The 20,338-nt window shown below is 38.6% G+C and overlaps 1 protein-coding gene across 6 annotated transcripts in view; it reads left to right on the top strand.

Annotated features, from left to right (window-relative positions):
* The window catches only part of SCG5 (secretogranin V), a 72,045-nt gene that overhangs the window by 42,505 nt on the left and 9,202 nt on the right, over nt 1–20,338 (top strand). For 3 of the 6 annotated variants that reach the window (XM_007480001.3, XM_007479999.3, XM_001380789.5), the window contains exons 3-4: nt 4,681–4,830; nt 12,840–12,952. In XM_007480001.3, the coding sequence (XP_007480063.1) occupies nt 4,681–4,830; nt 12,840–12,952 (263 nt within the window). The remainder of the gene's footprint in view (nt 1–4,680; nt 4,831–12,839; nt 12,953–20,338) is intronic. The other 3 variants (XM_056810228.1, XM_056810227.1, XM_007480000.3) reach the window with 1 other exon arrangement.

Raw genomic sequence — 20,338 nt, 5'->3', positions numbered from 1 at the left:
TTTGAAGTTTCTCAGAATGTTGTGTCCTTACAAGAATCCTTCCTGCTTGTTTTTTTCCCCCTCTTGGCTATTCCCTGGATCATATATTCTGTCTCCTTACCACTACTGTCTACAATCTTTACCTTTCTTCAACTAACCAATCAAAAATCATTTATTTTTAAATAGACTGTTGATCCCTTTTATTTTACCTTGCCTAGATTCCCCCCAACAGAATCATCTCTTCTAGAATTTTTTTTTAAAACAAAGATTAAAAAAATAGAAAAGGAGGAAGAGAAAAAATTCATCAAAACAGATCTTTATACATTTTTAAAAACTGACATTCTAAGCATTGTTCTGTGCTAGGGGTAACAAGTATGAACCTGTGGGCCTTATGCAACCAGAATACAACTTGAACCAGATTAAAATGAATTGGGAGCAATGAGGTAGCTCAGTGATCAGATGTCCTCAGTTCAAATTTAGCCACAGACACTTTCTAGTGGTATGATCCTGGGCAAGTCACTTAACCCCAGTTATCTAGCCCTTACCTCTCTTCTACCCTGGACCCAATACTTGTATTGATTCTAAGACAGAAGGTAAGGGTTTTAAAAATAAAGTCTTCCCAGGCATCCCTGTTCTTTCCCTTTTGAAATGTCCTTCTCTATAGTTTGTATTTATTTAATTCTGGGTATATGATACTCCCTCTGCCCTATATGATATCCCCTACACGCACACATAGAAAATGAGCCCCTTGAAGGCAGGGGCTATTTTGGTTTTGTCTTTGAAACTGCTTTTTGGGCCTTGTATCAGTTGATGGAAAGAAGATAAGGATTTTTATGAGGAGACAGAATCTAAGACCCAAGGAAGAGGAGGATGGAGAGCAAAGAAGGCAAGCACAAGATGGCTTTTAATCAGGGTTGGTTGAATTGAATGGAATTACTCTCCTCCATCTCTTACCTTCTTTGATTATTGCTCTTTGGGTTTTTTTTTTTAAGCGATGAAAGTTGCTTCCGCCTCTTTGCCATCACATTTCTCCTTTCTCTTAGTTCAGGTCCTTTTTTTTTTATTCTGTCCCAGTTCCCTTGAGGATCCCAGGCTCCCACCCTCTGCCCATGAGCAATGATATTTGAGAAGCGCCATGGGTGGGTGCAGGCTCAAGGAGTTAGTTTTAATAACCCATCTGGTTTCTTTAGCTTTTTAGAACATTAAAAAAACTGGTCATCCCTTTAGAAATGGTGTACCCAGGAAGGTTGGAAGCATGAAAGAAGGGGCTGCTGTGTATTTTTAGCACTTGCTGTTTGTGGGTAACATAAGTGAAAACTGCTGGATCCTTTCCCTGTTAGCTGAATGGCCGCTATTCAGGAGCTCGCGCCCACTCTCTGCCAGGCTGCCCTCATGGAACTCTGTTTTTATGATGTGGGCGACTGGTAACTTGGCACCTGCCTGTCCTGCTACAAGTCTTCGCTATCGTCCAGCACCAACGTCCAGTCATCCGGCCCAACCGGCAGCCTCGGCGTCATGGGGTGAGAGCAGAGAGGGTGTATTGATGAGCCGGGGCTGGCTGGCTGTGAGCTTGTCAGGGCGTTACCACATTGCGAGAGAAAGTCTGCAGGGCAGGGGCTGGGTCTGAAGGCTGTAAACCTCCTGGCACGGAGCTGGCACTCAGACATTAATGAACCACAGTAGCAAGAATAATGGCCAGCATCCATCCTCGAAGGGTTCTGCCAGCGCCTGCCGAGAATGGGGCCTTGGCTTCAGTGGCTCTGAATCTTCACAGTGAGCCAGTGTGAGCAAGGAGAATAGTTCTGGGAGAGTCCACCCCTGGGCTTCTTGAACCCACTCTCCTTTTGGGAGATCCCATCTTCCCAGAGGATGCTCTGGGGCTCTGAACGCCTTTGGAAGCAGAAGACTGAAAGTGACAAGAAGCTTGTGCTTGGACGTGGTGGAGCTCAGAGTAGACAGAGCTCTGACTTCTGTTTACCTCCTGGGCACAGGCAAGCGGGCCAACCTCTGCGAGCCTCCATTTTCTCATCTGTAAACTAGGGATGCCACTGGAATTGGGCAGGTTTTCTTGCCTCTATGCTCATATTCTCTACCACCCTTCCACTCTGCCCCAAAGTGCTCTGGATCTAATACCTGTCCGTACTTCAAACTGCAGTTCAGATCCCTCTGTCCTTGGAATTCCCTATCTTTTGTTGCATTCTAATAATGATATTAATTAAATAATCATTTACTAAGCACCCACTCTGCACACTGCACTGTGGTAGGCACGAAGGATACCAAGACTAATAATGACATTTTTTGGGGGGCTATTATATAGCTGCTATTAAATACTCTTAATAAGTACTCAAATGAATAAAATGACTAGTACTCTCTTTTACAATATTATCAAAGAATATTAGTCAATAAGTCTTAAGAAATTGACATTTGCCAGGCTCTGTACTAAGCACTGGAGGAGGAACTCTCAAGCTCTCGTGATTCCTGTGAGGGAGGTTTGGGTAGTGTCCCCATTTTACAGAGGAGGAAGAAGAGGGTCAGAAATGTTTTCACTCACCTGGGATCACACAGCTAGAGTCCCGAATGAGATTCAAACCAGGTTACTCGTGATGCCAAGCTGAGAGCTTTGTCCACCATCTTGATTCTCGAGCTGCCCCATGGAAACACTATTTGTGTATATGTTTATCTTCTCGACTAGTGAGAAAACTTCATTAAGTGGGACATTTTTCTCATTTATATTTCCTTTGGTGCTTGGTATGCTACCTTGGGAAATAGTTAGATGGCTCAGAGCATAGAATACTGGGCCTGGAGTCAGGAAGACCTGAGTTCAGATGTGACCTGAGACACTTGCTAGCTGTGTGTCCCTAGGCAAATCACTTAAATTCTGTTTGCCTTAATCCACTGGAAAAGGAAATGGCATATCAGTTCATTAGATTTGCCAAGGAAACCCCACGTGATGGCATATGACCTTCCACAAAGAATCAGACTCAAAACTGAACAACATTACCAACAACAAATTAAATGATCAAAAAGGTTTTTTTTTCTTCCCAAAATTGAATTAAGTCAAATGCACAAATGTGGTAATGTTTTGAAAAAGTTGAAAGTGGTACCTTGATTCACAAACACCTTAAGTCATGAGCAATTTGAAATATAAGCAGTCACAATCAGGATTTTTTGCTTTAAATCATGAGTAGATATTTGAATCATGAGCTTCCGCCACCCTCCATGAGATAGCCTGCCAGACCTTTGGTACATGAGGATGTCTTGTTTAGTTCAGTGTTTATCTGTCTGTGCGATCATCTGTATTGAATTGCTTTTACTTTCTTCTTTATTTTTTTCTTTATTATCAGTTTTTTGGGCAAATTTCTTAACTTTTAACCATGGGTCCTGATGACGGAGGAAATGAATGAGTTACAACAATAGCAGCAAATGGAGGTTTGCAGGAAGTTAGTGGGGAGGAGCCCAAGGTGGATGAGGTAATCACTACAAACAAGATTAAGGAAATGTTGAGGGTTTGGGAAAAAAATTAAATTTATTGAAAAGACACACCCAGAAAAAGTTGCAACCGGTTGTGCATTAGAGCTGTGGAATAACACTTGTTTCACACATTGAAACCTGAAAGGGAGGAAGAGACAAACTTCCTTGGAAAGGTTTTTGTTGAAACAGCCTCTAAGTGAAATTGAGGAAAGTGTGGCAAAACAGCCAAAATTCAATGAAGAAAATGATGATAATTAAGTAAAGTAAAAAAATAGCAATTAAGTTTAGCAAAAAAGTTACATATCATACATAATGTGTAAAGTCAATTTTGCATTTAAATGGAGCATTATGTGTGTAGAGAGTAAGTTATGTTAAGTGATAGCACATGAAATGAAAACCTTCTCTGCCAGCATCTTCACCTGACCTAAGCAAGTTTATTTCTTTACATTCTTTCTTACTATCTATAAAAATATTTGCTTCTTATTTATAAAGTAAATTTTCATATTTAAAAACATATAAAACAAAAAAATTGTGTGTTTTTTTGGGGGGGCCAGAATGAATTGATTGCATTTCCATTAATTTAAGTGGGGAAATTTGATTTGACACATGAGCAAATTGCATTACTAGCTTGGCCATGGAACGATTAAACTTGTTTGTCAAGGTACCACTGTATATGACTATAAGAATCTACTTTAATAAGTAGATAAGAATCTTTGCTATCACAAAAAGTGCTGCTACACATATTTTGGCTTATATGGGGACTTTCTTCTTATTGATAACTTCTTTAGCATATAAAGCCAGTAATAGAATGGTATGGGCATTTCAATTATTTTTACTTGCATAATTCCAAATTGCTTTCCAAAATAATTGTACCATTTCAGAGTTCCACCAACAAAATATAAGTGTATATATCATTTTACAACCTTTTCAATATTAATTTTGCCATGTTTTGTCATCTTTAACAATTTAATCTGTATTGTTTAATATTTTTTCCAACACTTAAGTCTAAGCTATCAGCAAAACAAATCAAACCCTGATTCATAGAATTTGCCAATTTGAAAAAAATGTCAGTGCTCACACTGAAAATTTAACAATCATCTCCTAGGCCTCTGATCAAATTGATTCTAGTCTCTCCCGAGGTCAGGAACACAGCCTGGTTGAGAAGTGAATATCTTATCTTTCTGAGCTCTGTGCCCACATGTACCAGAAGCTATTTTGTATTCCCTGCAGGTGGTGCCCATGAAGGTCTTCAACATTTGGGTCCTTATGGTAACATCCCTAACATTGTGGCTGAGCTGACTGGTGACAACATCCCCAAGGACTTCAGTGAGGACCAGGGCTACCCGGACCCTCCAAATCCCTGCCCCCTTGGAAAAACAGGTAATGGGTCAGCATGCTGATGTTCACCTGGAACCAAAGACAAATTTGGATGTAGTTTTTGTTAATAGACTTTAAGATTACAAACTAAAATAGAAAGTGTTAATGGCAGGCATTTAGAATTGCTAAAAATAAATACCTATGCTTTAAATTTTTTAAAAAATTACTAATAGTTCAATTCCACTGGGCAGCTCTGTATTAGAAAGCGAAGGGGGCCAAGTGAATTCAATTTATGATATATAGTTCAGTCCTGTGATACAAATATATAAAGTTATTTTGCCAAGATATTTTATTTCCCTTTCTTTCAGTTGCCTTCAATCATCTCATTTTCCTGAGCTTTAAAAATATATATTTTTTCATTACTTTATATATTCCTCAGCAATGTAATATACATTGTATATCATAGGCTTATACATGTAACATGTCTCTTCCAATAGAATGTAAGTTCCTTGAAGACAGACATAATTTTTTTCAGTTTTATTGTTATTATTTATTTTATTTAGATTACATAATTTGTAATATAACATTAATTTGATACAAATGCTTTATTATAAATATGTAACAAAATAAATATGTTTATCTAAGAGAAACAAATTCTCCCATTAGCTATATCCAAAAATCTATGTTTCATTCTTTTTTTCCTCTCCTTTCCACCATTCCCACCTCCCCAAAAGGCAGGTAATATGATATAGGTTGTACATATAGTATCATAAAATACATATTTCTCTGTTCATCTTGTGAAACAAGACACATATTGCTTACACTAAAGAATCTCTACCTCCCAACCAAAATCCTCCAAAACATCTTTCCCTTTTCCAACATAAGATATAAATAAACTCTTAATCATTCAAGATTATCTCCTCTCAGGATTATCCACATCCAGGCATTTATCTTAATTTTGCCTTCAATGTGTGGCCTTTGGATCTATTTAGCCTTTCCCTTTGCATGAAGTGGAGTGATGGGAGCCACAGAGTACTAAGAATTTGAAATCTTTTCAATTCTAAGTTCCTTGAGGGCAGAACCTGGGATTTTGTTTTGTTTTTTTTGTCTCTTTTTTTGTATCCTCAGCACTTAATACAGTGCCTGCCACATAGTAAGTGCTTAATACATGTTTATTAATTAATGAATCTGGCTAGAGCTGGAAGAGATGTCAGGGCCTATCTAGTTGAACCCCTTCATTTTACAGATGAGGAAACTGAAACCCAGTGAGGCTGAGTTTCTCATACAAGCCATACCTACCTTATTGATTCAAAATGATTTCAGTTCTGTCTTCTTACTGAGTATTTATTATTATTACTATCCTAATTTTAGAGATAGGAGACTAGGCTTATCTAAGTTCACATAATAGTAAGTAGAAGGGTACAAATGTAAACTGACATTTCTGTTACACTGAATATAGTGTGGCATAGTGAAATGAGATCTAGCTTTTAAGTCAGAGGACCGGACTTCCGGTCAAGATGGCGGCTTAGAGGCAGCAAAAGTTCAGACCTCTGAAAACCCTTCCTTACCGATCACAAACTGAATGCTCCTAGAGCACCGAAATTCAAACTGAACAACAGGACAGACCCGGGGAACCCTCCTCCTGGACTCGGATCAAAAGGTACCCCCCCCAAAAGCCAGAACCCTAAATCACTCGGATCTAAGGGGTGGGCAGAAGGAAGGTCCCAGGATCCATCCCCCCCAACCCAGAGCGCTGAGCAGCAGCGGGAACCTCAGGGCCGGCAAAAGGGCCTCAGGGCTGGCTATTCTGAAGGACACACCTTGAAAGCAACCTGAGCCAGTCTCAGGGGTGCCCAACACAGACGGAAGGGAAACAGAGAGAGATGGGGGGAGCCTGTAGCCCCCTGGCTGGGTCCTTTCATCTGAATCTCATGGTTCCTGCTTCAGGGCAAATTCAGTCCAACCCAGCTGAACATAATCCCATCAGGAACCCTCAGAGGGTAGGGAGGCTAGGACCCCTCCCCCCTTAGAGTGCAGGGTCTTCTGAAAGAACAGAAACCTCAGGGCCGGCAAAGGCACTAAGGTATCTTGTGGACAGTGCTGTGCCAGGCTCAGAGCGTGGAAGTAAGTCAGTAGAGAAGCAACTGGAGGGAACTGAGAGAAGTAACACCTGAAACACCGGCAGGCAGGGGAGGGCAGACCCTGGGCTTCCCCGGGAAGACAGAGCAGCTGCTGAGAATGGACAATTTGCCTGGGGCTAAAGCCTCGGACCATCAGACAGATACATGAAGAGCCAGTCCTCCTCACTCAGATAGAGATGGCAAACAGTACAGAAGTGCAAAAGCCTCCAAACATCAAGAAAAGCAAGAAGAAGGGGGTGACTTTAGATACATTTTATGGAGCAAAAATACAAAATACAGAGTAGATAAAAGAGGAAACACAAGCAAATGCTCTGAAACCTTCCAAAGGAAATGGAACTTCTCCACAACCTCTTGAAGAATTTAAATTGGAAATTATCAAAAAGAGGGAAGCCTTCTGGGAGGAAAAATGGGAAACAATCCAAAAGGAACTCAACAATCTGAAGCATGAAAAAACACAACTACAGAAACAGCTTGACCAAACTGAAAAGGAAAACCAGGCTTTAAGTCAGAGGACCCAGGTTCAAATCCTTCCTGACACTTCCTGCCCATTTGACTTTTGACAGAGTTACTCTGGGCCTCAGTTTCCTCCTTTATAAAATAAAGAGTTTGGATTAAATGGCCTCTAAAGTCTCTCAGTTTATAGATTTATGATTTTATTTTCCCCCAAAAAGGTAAGGAAAAAAACCACTTTGTCAGACTACCTTTTAAAAGTTCTAATAAAAGGTCAGATATGGAAACATGTTCAGGCTTTCTCTGTAATACACTTTCCCTTCCCTATTGTCTCCTTTTAAGTCTACATATGCTGTTTCTCTGAATAATAGTAAGAAGACTATATTATTACTAGCATTCCTGCTAAAGTTGCCCTGGACTGTGTTGCTCATACTGTTGCCCCTTGGGATGTAGTGATAGCTTCCTTCACTAGCACAGACCTGCATCTTGATGTATCCCTGATCATTTTGGCAGCCCTACACAGCCCTCTCCCCCAAGTTTCTGGCTTTTTCTTTTAGAGTGAGACTTTATTTTCAGATAACTTTTGGTGACTAAAGATATAATTCCCCATTTCCTTTTCCCTACTTCTCAAAGTAACACATGGAGAGCTACCACCTGCCCCTTCCTGTTCCAAATTAGGGTCACTTATGCTGTATCTTGGGGCAGCTAGGTGGTAAAAAGGAAGATAATCCAGCCTCAGATCATTACCAGTTGTGTGACCCTGGGCATATCACTTAACCTTGTTTGCCTCAGTTTCTTTATCTGTAAAATGAACCAGAGAAGGAAATGTCAAACTGCTCCAGTATCTTTGCCAAGAAAATCCCAAATGGGTCACAAAGAATGGGATATGATGAAAAATGACTGAAAAACCAAAGTACTATATCTAATTATGGACTGAATTGGAACCCAAAGTTCTGATTTAATCTGGTTCCCAGCCAGGGATCATCCCTTTCAGGGACAGATCTGTCCCTTGAATAGCACCTAGATTGTGTGAAAAGGAATCCATAGTGAGCAGGCAAGCTGAATTGGAACACTGGGTTCTACTAGTGTACCAATAAGCCTCTATCCAACTCACCTTGGTCGCTTGGCAGTGCAATTTCCTTATTATTGAAATAATTAATTTTATTGATGCTTGGTATAAATTCCAGGTATTAAGAAGATATCAAGGAAAGTCTCAGGGACTCCACAGGGGATATTCAGGAGTAGGATTTGGACTCCGCTGCCTCATGAAAATCCCTCTTGGGCTAGAGCCATGAGAGGGGATACTAAGAGGGTACAGCAACCATATGTTCTGGAAATCTGGGATAGTCCCAGTTCTTAGAAAAGGAACTGTACTTTTAACAGGACTTCGCCAAAGAAATATCTCCTCTCAAACCATGTGTCTTGTTTTTTTGTTCAGCAAAAAACGGTCACTGTAACTAACTGGAATCTAAATGATTGCGTGTGGCTAAGCAATGTGGGTCTGCCGGCACAGTGAAAAATTAGATTTGAGAACAGGACTTCAGGAAAACCTGAATCATTGCATGGCTCAGATCACTTCAGCCACATATTATTTGCTTGTAGGATTTTGGATTCAAGGAGAGGAAAGACCTGTACCAAGCTTAAAGAGCAGCCGTCCCCAGGGGCAGCTGGCTGGATTGATTAGACACAGCAGTGGACCTTGTTCACATATTTAGAAGAAATGAGTTCAGCGTCAAGTATTTTGGGTTTGAGTCCTTCTCAATCCTCACCATGTCTCCAAATTCTACCCATCCTTCAAGGTTTAGTTCAAGTGTTAAAATGCTTGATAAAATATAAAATCCGGAGTCTGGCTTTAGATGCTTTATAGTATCTCTCTCAAACTACCCTTTCAGGCTTATTTCATATTATTCCTCCTCATTTATCCTCCTTTCTAGGCAAATTGACTTATATCCTGTTCCTGGTTTATGGCGTTCTAGTTCTCACCTCTGTAACTCAGTTCTACTGGTCTGTCTCCCTCCTCTTTTTTGCTTTGTAAGACCCCCTACCTTGCTACAGATACAGCTCGGGTGCCCCTTCTCATATGGGAGCATCTTATTTCTACCCAGGTGTTAGGTCTCTCTCCATCTTAAAACTGCTTTGTTGGTACTTTTATTTTATTTTGGGGTTTTGAAAAAATTCTTATTTTCTGTATTAGAATTGATACTCAGTATCAGTTCTTGGACTTTAAATGTACTTTAAATTTGTTTTTCCTCCCTTCCCCTTCCCAACTTGAGAATAAGTTCCTTGAGTGAAGGGGATATTTAGTTTTTAGATGTTTATTTTGTATCCCCAAGTTCTAATACAGTGGCTTGCACATAGTAGATATTTAATAAATGTTTATTTAATTAAATGTATACTAATACAGCTCTCTTCCTTTTCTAAATTTCTCAACTTCTTATTGCTTGAAATTCTCCTTTGGAACTTAATCAGAACAATGTGCGTTATGTCATTTTTTTCATGATAAATGGATTGAATTATATATGTTGTTGAAAGGTTACTATGTGTAAGGCATTGCTAGATGAGGGTTACGTGACACATTCACTTTGGAAGTGTGAAGGGAAGAGGGGACAAAAATGCTGAAGTCACACTGATTGGTGTAAGTCCAATCAGCCAGTATTGATGGTGGGTAAAGTGGAGGGATCCAAAAGATGTTTAAGACACAGTCTGTTCTCAAGAAATAGTCTTGAGGAGAGATACAATGGAGACTCTCAAAAAAATTAGGAAAGAATACAACGTTTTATCAAGTGAATATAAGCTTTTTGAGGACAGGATCTGTTCCCTCTTTGTACACTTAGCGCTGAGTACATTGCCTGGTACAAAGTAGGGGCATAATAAATATTTATTGATTGTCTGATATCATCAAATGCTAGACTGTGGTATAGACCATAAATTATACTGGGTTTCATAGTCTGGTATAAGCTCCAAGTCTCAGTTTTCAGACCTCCATGCTTCCAATAAACTATCTTGGAAATTTAGTCTTTAATTTAGGGAAAATTTAGCCTTTAATTCCCTCAATATGGTTTTGCGTCATTGTGGGAACCATAGGGAAATCCTCAATCTATGTTGTTTCCTGGCCACAGGGATAATATTTTAAATTCTCCAGCATTTGGTGTCTCAGTCATTGGACTCCTACTACTCCATGCTCGTGGCCCCAATGGACTTCCATCCTTCAGCATCACCCAAGAGATCATTTCCAATAAAGGATTAGAATCTAGGGTTAGAAAGGTTGGAAAGTTATCCTCCAAAGAATGTGTCTGAGCACCTATTTTTGCTTTAATTTTATCCATTCCTGCCAGAGTGACATGCTGATGGTTGCAGATGTAGGGGTTAGATAACGTTCCCAGGCAGGAGCTCTGAACACTGAGCAGACCCAGTAGAGCTGCATTAGAGATTTTTTGGTATGCTAATGACTTCCACATTAGATTCATGCTGCTCAGAGGCTCTGTGTATGCTTCAGACTGACTGCCTTCTGGAAAGCCTTGGAAACGCTCCAAGAAGCTCGACACAGGACATACCTGGCTGATTGTAAATAGGCGCCCATTTTCAGCACTTATTTGAAGTCTCATCAGCCTTTTGAAAACGGGTCCTCACTCCTTCCCTCAGCTTCTCACGCACCCCAGACTCCCTAGGTTCTCTAGTGGTTGTCCAAGGCACATGAAAGATGGGCAGAGTGAATCATCCCCCAGCATCATACGCAGGGAGGATGCAGAGGGGCTTTGGAAAGGGCTGAGGCCAAGGAAGTTTTGTCCTCCCCTTCCAGGGAGAGAGAGAGAGGTGTGCAAAAGGGAATAAATATTTTGAAGACACTGTTTTTGAATGATAATAAATATTTTGAAGACACTGTTTTTGAATGATAATAAATATTTTGAAGACACTGTTTTTGAATGATAATATGGTCTAGTTAGAGAGTTGACCTTTTATTCAGTAAGACCTGTGTTCAAATCCTACCTTGGACCCCCCCCCCCGATTAATAAACATATATACCCATTGTGGGGTATGTGTTAGATTAATTATGCTTGACTATTACTTAGCCACTGAGTGCCTCAGGAAACTCTTATAGATAATGCCATTCCCCATCCTTGGAAGGAATCTTTAAATATTATGTAGAACATATTGTAATATTATTATTATATATAAATATTATATAGAATTTATAAGTATAGAATATATAAATATATAGAATATACAGATTTTATAGAAATATAAGAATAATATAATACATCATATTAGTCTTATAATTTTATATAAATATATAGAATTTATAAACATAAATATATAAATATAGAATATATAAATATAGAATATATAAATATATAGAATATAAAGATTTTATATAAAGATAAGAATATTATAATATATTATATTATTCTTATTTTATATAAATGTATAGAATTTATAAATATATAAATATAACACAAATATTGAATATATACATATAGAATATGCAGATTTTATATAAAGATAAGAATATTATAATATATTATATTATTCTTATCATTTTATATAAATGTATAGAATTTATAAATATATAAATATAATACAAATATTGAATATATAAATATACAGAATATGCAGATTTTATATAAAGATAAGAATATTATAATATATTATTCTTATCATTTTATATAAATGTATAGAATTTATAAATATATAAATATAACACAAATATTGAATATATAAATATATAGAATATGCAGATTTTATATAAAGATAAGAATATTATAACATATCATTATTCTTATCATTTTATATAAATGTATAGAATTTATAAATATATAAATATAATACAAATATTGAATATATAAATATACAGAATATGCAGATTTTATATAAAGATAAGAATATTATAATACATTATATTATTCTTATAATTTTATATAAATATATAGAATTTATAAATAGAATATGTAAAACAAATATATAGAATATATAAATTTTATATAACATTATAAGAATATTATAATATACTAAATTCTTATAATTTTATATAAATATATAGAATTTATAAATATATATAGAATATATAATTTTATATCAACATATTGAACACATATTTATATCATATTTAAATAAATAAAATTATATTAAAAATAAAACATATTTTGTTTGTATCAAACAGTATGATAATATTGCCCCTTTCTTTAAGAAGCACAAGCCATTTCTAAAAATCCAGGCCCAAACTTTGCCACATTCATCTGGAGTAACTGGAGGGAAGTAGCCATCATCATCCTGGGTTTCCATATGGAGAACAGGCCCAGAGAGGGAAAGTGGCTTGCCTGAGGTCACAAAGTGAGTCAAAAGGAAGTGGGGAATAGATACATGGGATACAGATGGGAATGTGATTCTGACCTTCAGTGGCCTGTCTTGTTCCTATTTACCTTTCCCCATGGGGGCATGCACAAGTTGCTTAGCTATTCCTCAAAGACTTCTGGCTGTTTGCAGTAGATGATGGATGTTTGGAAAACTCCCCTGACACTGCGGAGTTCAGCCGAGAGTTCCAGCTGCATCAACACCTTTTTGATCCTGAACATGACTATCCTGGCTTAGGCAAATGGGTGAGTTCAATTTTAATTGTTACCAATCGTAGCTGATATGTATATAATGTTTTAATTTTTTTCAAGTGCTTTACGTGTATTACTCATCTGAGCCTCAGAGCAAACCTGTGGAGTAGGTGCTGCAGGCATTATTATTCTCATTTGCTAGAGGAGGAATCTGAGGCTTAGAGAGAAGAAATGAGGTGACCAGGGCCCTGGCTAGTAAATATCAGGTGAGATTTGAAACCAGATTTTCCTGACTCTAAGCCCAAAAGCACTCTCTTTCCTGTCCCATCTTGTACCTACATTTTCCATGCTCATGTTCTGAAGGTGCTAAATTATACGAAGGAATTTGGAATGGGAAGGCTGTTTAAAAATAGATCTGTTAAAAGCCTAGGACAAGTGGGGCAGCTGGGTAGTACAGTGGATAGAGGGCCAGGCCTGAAGTCAGGAGGTCTTGGGTTCAAATCTGGCCTCAGCCACCTCCTAACTCTGTGACCCTGGGCAAGTCACTTAACCTCCATTCGATGACACCAAGATTCTTGACCCAGCATCTACTCTTCCCTTCTCTGTGTCAGTCCTCAGGAAGATCACCAGGTATTATGCCAGATGCATATATCCCTACTGCCTTTACCCCCTCCATCATATACATCATCACAGAATCTGAGTTGGAAGGGATCTCGGAAATCATTTAGTACAATCTGCAGCTGAAGACAGATTTCTTGTACAACATATCCAAGAAGTGGTCTCATAGCCTTTGTCTGAAAACCACCAATAAAGGAAAACTCATTACTTCCTTAGGCAGCCTGTTCCATTTTTTGATGGTGCTAATGAATAAGGGTTTTCCCCCCACATGTGGAGTCTAAATTTGTCTCTTTCCAATTTCTACTCATTGCTTATTGTTCTGCCTCCTGGGGCCAAGCAGAACAAGCAGTTATAATAACACTAACATTTATGTAGTACATTAAGGGTGGTAAGTGTCTGAAGAAGGAAAGATTTGAATTCATCTGCCTTAATTCAAAGTCCATTCTGCCATTTAGCTGTCCCATCTTTCTTCCATGTGACAGCTTGTTGAATACATGAGGATAGTGATCATAGTCATCCTACATTCTTTCTTTCTCTCTGTCTCTGCCTCTGTCTCTCTCTCTGTCTCTCCCGCCTTCCCTCTCTCTCCCTCTTCCTTTCCTTCTCCTTCCCCCCTCTCCCTTTCCTCTCCCTCTCCCTCTCCCTCTCCCTCTCCCTCTCCCTCTCCCTCTCCCTCTCCCTCTCCCTCTCCCTCTCCCTTTCCCCCTCCTTTTGTCTCTCTCCCTTTCCCTTTCCTCCTCCCTCTCTCCCTTTCCCTCTTCCTCTCTCTTTCCCTCTCCCTCTCCCTCTCCCTTTCCCTCTCCCTTTTTCCCTCTCTCTGTCTCTCTCCCTTTCCCTTTCCCACTCCCTCTCCCTCTCTCTCTCCCTCTTACCCTCCCTCTGTTTTTCTCCCCCCCATCCTTTCCTTCTCCTTTCCCCTACCCCTTTACCTCTTCTCTCTCTCTCTCAAAAAATAAATCCTTATTTTCTGTTTTAGAATCAATATTGTGTATCAGTTCCAAGAGCAGTAAGGGATAAACAAAGTGGGTTAAGGGACTTGCCCAGGGTCACACAGCTAGGAAGTGTCTGAGGCCAGATTTGAGCTCAGGATATCCTGTCTCCACTCTGTCCATTGAACCACCTAGCTGCTCCTCCATTTTTCTTTTCTCCAGGCTAAAAATCCCTGGTTCTTCCAACCAGTCTTCAGATGACATGAACTCAAGACTTCACCATTCCGTTTACCTTCCTGTGGATATTCTCCCACATACCAAAGTGTTTCCTAAAATACGACTCCCAGAAGTGAACCCAGTACTCCAGATGTGGCCAAACCTGAGTGGAATACAGTAATACTATTTCCCTCATCCTAGACATTATTCTTCTCTTACTGTGACCTGGGATTGCATTAGCTTTCTTGCCTGCTTTATCTCATTTTTGACTCATTGAACTTGTAGACCACTAAACTCCCCAGATCATCTGCAGATGACTTCCCCTCTCCATCTTATTTTATGAAGTTGATTTTATGAACCCAAATGTAAGGCTTTATATTTATCTGTATTATATTTCATCTTATTAGATCTGTTGTTTGGAGAGAGACCAGGGTGACCCACCTGTCATCATCATAGGACCCTGGAGAGTTCATTGCATCTACTCCTCTCTCATTGCTTTGATTATCAGCTTTATGAGGACTCTTAAATGAAATCTGTGTATCTATTCCTAATGGCTCCCATGAATTTCAGCCTCATCTTGCTAACTGCCCGCTGGACATCCCCTGGACGTTCCAATGGGATCTCAAATCCAGCCAGTCCCAGACAGCAGGGACCATCGTTATCCTTGTTTCTGACTTGTTTCTAGCCTTCTCTGTTTCTGTTGAGGACGTTCCCCCATCACTCAGGTGTGAGCCCAGACTTTTTTTTCTGGTCTTTCACACACTACATGCCCTTAATCACCCATCTTGCCAGTATCCCACCTATGACATCTCTTACATCCTCTTCCTTCTCTGTACTCAAAACAGCCACTATCTCCGTTCAGACCTTTAGCATCAATCCCCAGCTAGGCTATATATTATCCTCCTAACTGGTCAGTTTGGATTCATTGATCCCCTCCTCATCTCGCCTCAATTTATTCTTCTCACTACTGGTCAAACTTTTTTTTGAAGGCACAGGCACACCTTCCCCCTCAACTCAAATTCCTTAAAAAAATCCTTGGTGACACTATGTTGACTGTAAGATAAAATACACAATAACCTGGCATTTAAAGCCCTTCAGAATCTTGGTCCAACTGACCTTCCCTGAATTATTTCATATTACTTATCTATGCATACTCTGTTCCAACTTAGGCAGCTGGGTGGTGTTAGAGTGTTAGACTTGGGGTATAGAAGACCTGAATTCAAATGTGACCTGAGATATTTATTAGTTATGTCCCGCTGGGTGAGTCGCTTAACTTCTGTCTTCCTCAGTTTCCTTATCTGTAAAATGGATTTAATAATAGTGGCTATCTCCAAAAATTGTTGCAAAGATCAAATGAGTTATTTATAAAGTGCCTAACATAATACCTGGCACATATTAATAAATTCTTATTTTCTTCTTAACATCCTACTATTCTTCTCACTCAACATTCTAAAAGAACCTGTGTTCAAGACCTAGCTCTACCATTTACTACCTGTATGACCTTGGGTAAGTCATTTAATTCTGAACCTCAGTTTCCTCATCTGCAAAATGAGGCATTGCCTTACATTGCCTTCTAGCTCTAAATCTATGAATCTTATGATCCAGTGTCTTGTGACCCCAAGTCCAGAGCTTTTTTTTTTTACCATGCCACAATGTCTCTTTCGTTTTAATTTGAGCTGTGTTTTACATATAGATAGGATTTGGAGAAAAGTAAGAGGAGAGTATTTAGAAATAAGCATAAGGAGGGGAGGAAAGAAAAAGAGTAGTAAGGGTAACTCACTTAACTGGAGTAGAGGATTTGTGTTTGGGAGCATTAGGAAATAAATTTGGATAAAGAAAGTTAGAAATAGATAATGGAAGGTCTTTAAATGGATCATAGGAATATAGATTAGCCCTGGAAGATACCTTACAGATCATCTAGTCTGACTTCCCAGTACAGGTGAGGAAATTAAGGCCCAAAATCGGGATGTGACTTGCTCAAGGTTACATACCTTGATGATGATGATGATGATGATGATGATGATGATGATGATAAGTGGCACAGAGCTCCTGATTTTTAGTCCTAGTTTTAGACTTGATGCAAAAGAAAAGGAAAAGTCGCTGTAGGATCTTGAAGACGATACTGATAGTATGTAAGTGCTCTTTATTTAAGGTTGATTTTAAAATCGCCATCAGAGAATCTCAGAGTTGGAAGAGAGCTCCTAAGCCATTGAGTCTTATGACTGAGAATCCCCTGAAATACTCCTAATATATAGATTTCAAACTTTGCTTGAATATGTCTACAAGAAAGAATATATAATCTTCCAAGTTCTTTCATTCTATTGTTTAAGAAATATTCCTTTATAGCCAATCAAAATCTGTTTTTTTTACAATCCTACACATTACCATTTAAGTTCAAGCAAGAGAAATTGATTTCTTGTTTCACGTGATAGTTCTTCAAATATTGAAGACAGTAATTATGTCTCTTGGCTTGTCAATTGATACAAGAACTTTTTAAATTAATTTTTAGACCCTTACCTTCCATCTTGGAACCAATACAAGGCAGAAGAGAGTTAAGGTCTAGGAAATGGGGGTCAACTTATTTGCTCAGGCTCCTATAGCTAGGACGTGTCTGAGGCCAGATTTGAACCTAGGACCTCCTATCTCTAGGCCTGAAATTTTTTAATTATTAAAAAATTTTAAAGTAATTTTACTATACTATTATTTCTCCTACCTACACAAATGCCCATTAGATGCAGATAATGTTATTATTTTGAAATAAACATTTTCAGCCTACTACCTCTGGTATATGAAAATGTACCATATCAGTTGGTCCTATAGAAATTTTTTTTAACACTTACCTTCCATCTTAGAGTCAATACTATGTATTGGTTCCAAGGTAGAAGAGAGGTAAGGGCTAGGCAATGGGTGTCAACTTATTTGCTCAGGCTCCTATAGCTAGGAAGTGTCTGAGGTCAAATTTGAACTCAGGACTTCCTGCCTTTAGTCCTGGCACTCATTCCACTGAGCCACCCAGCTGCCTGCCCTCCTTCCACCTCCCCCAGAGATATTCTTAAATTCTTTTGTCTTCTTCAAGCAAAACATTTCCAGTTCTAACAATTGATCTTTGTATGGCAATGGTGTCAAACTCAAATAGAGATAGGGGTGACCATCCATACATAAAGATCTCTGTTGACTTTATATTACTTAGAAAACCACATATTAACATTATATATGTCCTATTGTATATATGTAATCAAATAAATATTATAAATGAGGGCATTGGACTAAATGGCTCTTTAAGTTTCCTTCTAACTCCAAATCCATGATCCAGTATCTTATTTCTCTAAGATCAGAGCTCTTTCTCCATGTCATGATGGCAGGAAGGAAACTCTCTTTTTTACTTATCTTGCTTTTCACCTCCCCATTAGCCATTTTTATGCTACACTTTCTAGTCCAAAGACTATTCTTTTTGTCAGAGGAAACAAAAACAAAATAATTGTTGAGTAGTCTTGCCCTTCTCACTCTCATCTATACTAATCACAAAGTTAAAATGATTGATAGCATTTATATAGTTCTTTAAAGTTTGCAAAGCATTGCATAGAAATGATCTCATTTTATCTTCATTCAGTCAGTAAACAGTTATTAATTGCCTACTTTGTGCTACACACTGTACTAAGCTGTGGGGGTACAAAAGAGGTGAAAGACAGTTCCTGTCCTCAGAGAACTCACAATCTAATGGGAGATTCCTATGTCCCTGTGATATAAGGGCTGCTCTTATCCCTATATTACAGATGACGATACTGAAGCTCAGAGGCTAAATTATCATCTCCCAATTAGCCATAGCCATGGTCCCAGGGCTTCTTTAGTCCTCCTTTTTCCACCAAGATAGCTTCAGAAACACCTTTATAACTCCATGGACATAAGATGATCAGGGTCTAAAGTGATGGCAATGGAAATAGAAGGTAAGGAGAGGAGAAGAAAGGAAGGCATTGAAGGAAGAATTCATGAGACTTGGAAATTGGGAAAGGAAATTGAATAAAAAAGATAGAGGAGAGGGAAGAGCCAGATGACTTCTGGACTAAGACTAGAAGGAAGTCAGTGGTGACTTCTGAGAATATAGTTTCCGTGAGATGGTGAAAGCATAAGCTAGTTTTCAGGGGTCTGGGGAGGTAATAGGTGAAAAGAAATCAGAGATAGGCAACACATTCTAGGAATTAAAGGAAAGAGTCAGATTTGGATTATAACTGGAAGAGTCAGGATGAGGGAGGGCTTTTGTTTTTAAGTTACCAATCCCATGCATAACTGAGGTAGAAATGAGCTTGTGGAAAAGGAGAGATTAAAGAGGATACCAGTAGGGGTGAGGAAGGAGATCTGTGAACTCTCTGTGGAGGAGGGAAAAGTTGATGAATATAGTTGGATGAGTTAGCTTTAGAATGAAAAAAGGGAGACCTTTCTCCAAAACTGCATGGAGAGCTGATATGACATGTTGATGTGAAGATGACAATAGATGAGGTCAGATACTATTAGTCGCTTCTGTAAATTAGGAGTTTGAGATCATACTTTCAGGATGAGATGGGAAGAAGAACTGATAGCTTAAAAATACACATAGATCGTCACTTGACCCTGGGGAATATATTAAGGAGGCAAATAGGGAGGAGTAGAAAGGATCACACAGCAAAATCAAGCAAGGGCTGGATCGAAGCTGCAAGTCCTTCCTCCTTAATGGTCTTGGTTTTCATGGTTTTGCATTGTCTTCCAGCAGGGCTGTGTGGTCCAGGCGTAGGAGTAGAAAAAACAGAGGCATGTCGAGTCTGGAGGAAGGATTCCAGAGTGCTGGAAAGTACAGTGCTGAAGTGGTTAACCTGGGCAGTTAGGAGGGAATCTAGAACAGAGAGAAATAGAGATAGAAAAGTGAGTAAAGGCTTCCCATAAAGGCAGAGAATATGTTTGGTGGGTGTAGGGAAGTAGGAGAAATGGAAAGCATCTTCTTTTCTTCCCAAATTTTGTTTATCTCTTTCAGAGAACCTATTTAGGTTAACTTCAGTCACAGTAATAACAACCCTATGTGTAGTTCACATCCTTGAATACCTAGCACATATGTGTGCATATCTATGTTTCTTTCACTTATTTTATATATATATATGTATATATATATATATATATATATATATCAGGGCCAAAGGCTAGAATTTGAACTCCCTAAAAAAGGGAAAAACTATTAGAAAATCCATTAATTTAGGTCATGTTTAGAAGTCTATTTTTAACTATGATCATTTGTTTAAACTTGTTTCCTTAGTTTATTGCCTTGTTACTGACTGGTACAAAGAGTTAATTTGTTTGATATTCACAAGTATGTGTGATTTTTTTAAAAGTAGGGTTCTATCACCCCACCCCACCCCCAGTCAGTATTTTCATAGATTTGGTTCTCAAGAAAGCTTGGCTTCTTGTTTCTTCTGACATATTGCAATTCAGGTTCTCTCTCTCAACTCTCCACGAAGTAGAAAATAGTCTAATATAAGTTATATCAGTGCTTTCAGGTAACACATATTTCCTTATTCCTCATTCCACGACAGAAGACACATATCACAATATAGTAAAAAAAAACTTACAAAGGAAATAAAGTGAAAGATAATGAACATTTCAATCAAAAAGTGGCCCAGACAATTTTCTAAGACAGTTGTTAGAGATGAGTTGA

This window comes from Monodelphis domestica, chromosome 1, assembly GCF_027887165.1.
Source record: "Monodelphis domestica isolate mMonDom1 chromosome 1, mMonDom1.pri, whole genome shotgun sequence".
Classification (NCBI taxonomy): domain Eukaryota; kingdom Metazoa; phylum Chordata; class Mammalia; order Didelphimorphia; family Didelphidae; genus Monodelphis; species Monodelphis domestica.
This window is presented reverse-complemented; position numbering and strand designations above follow the sequence as displayed.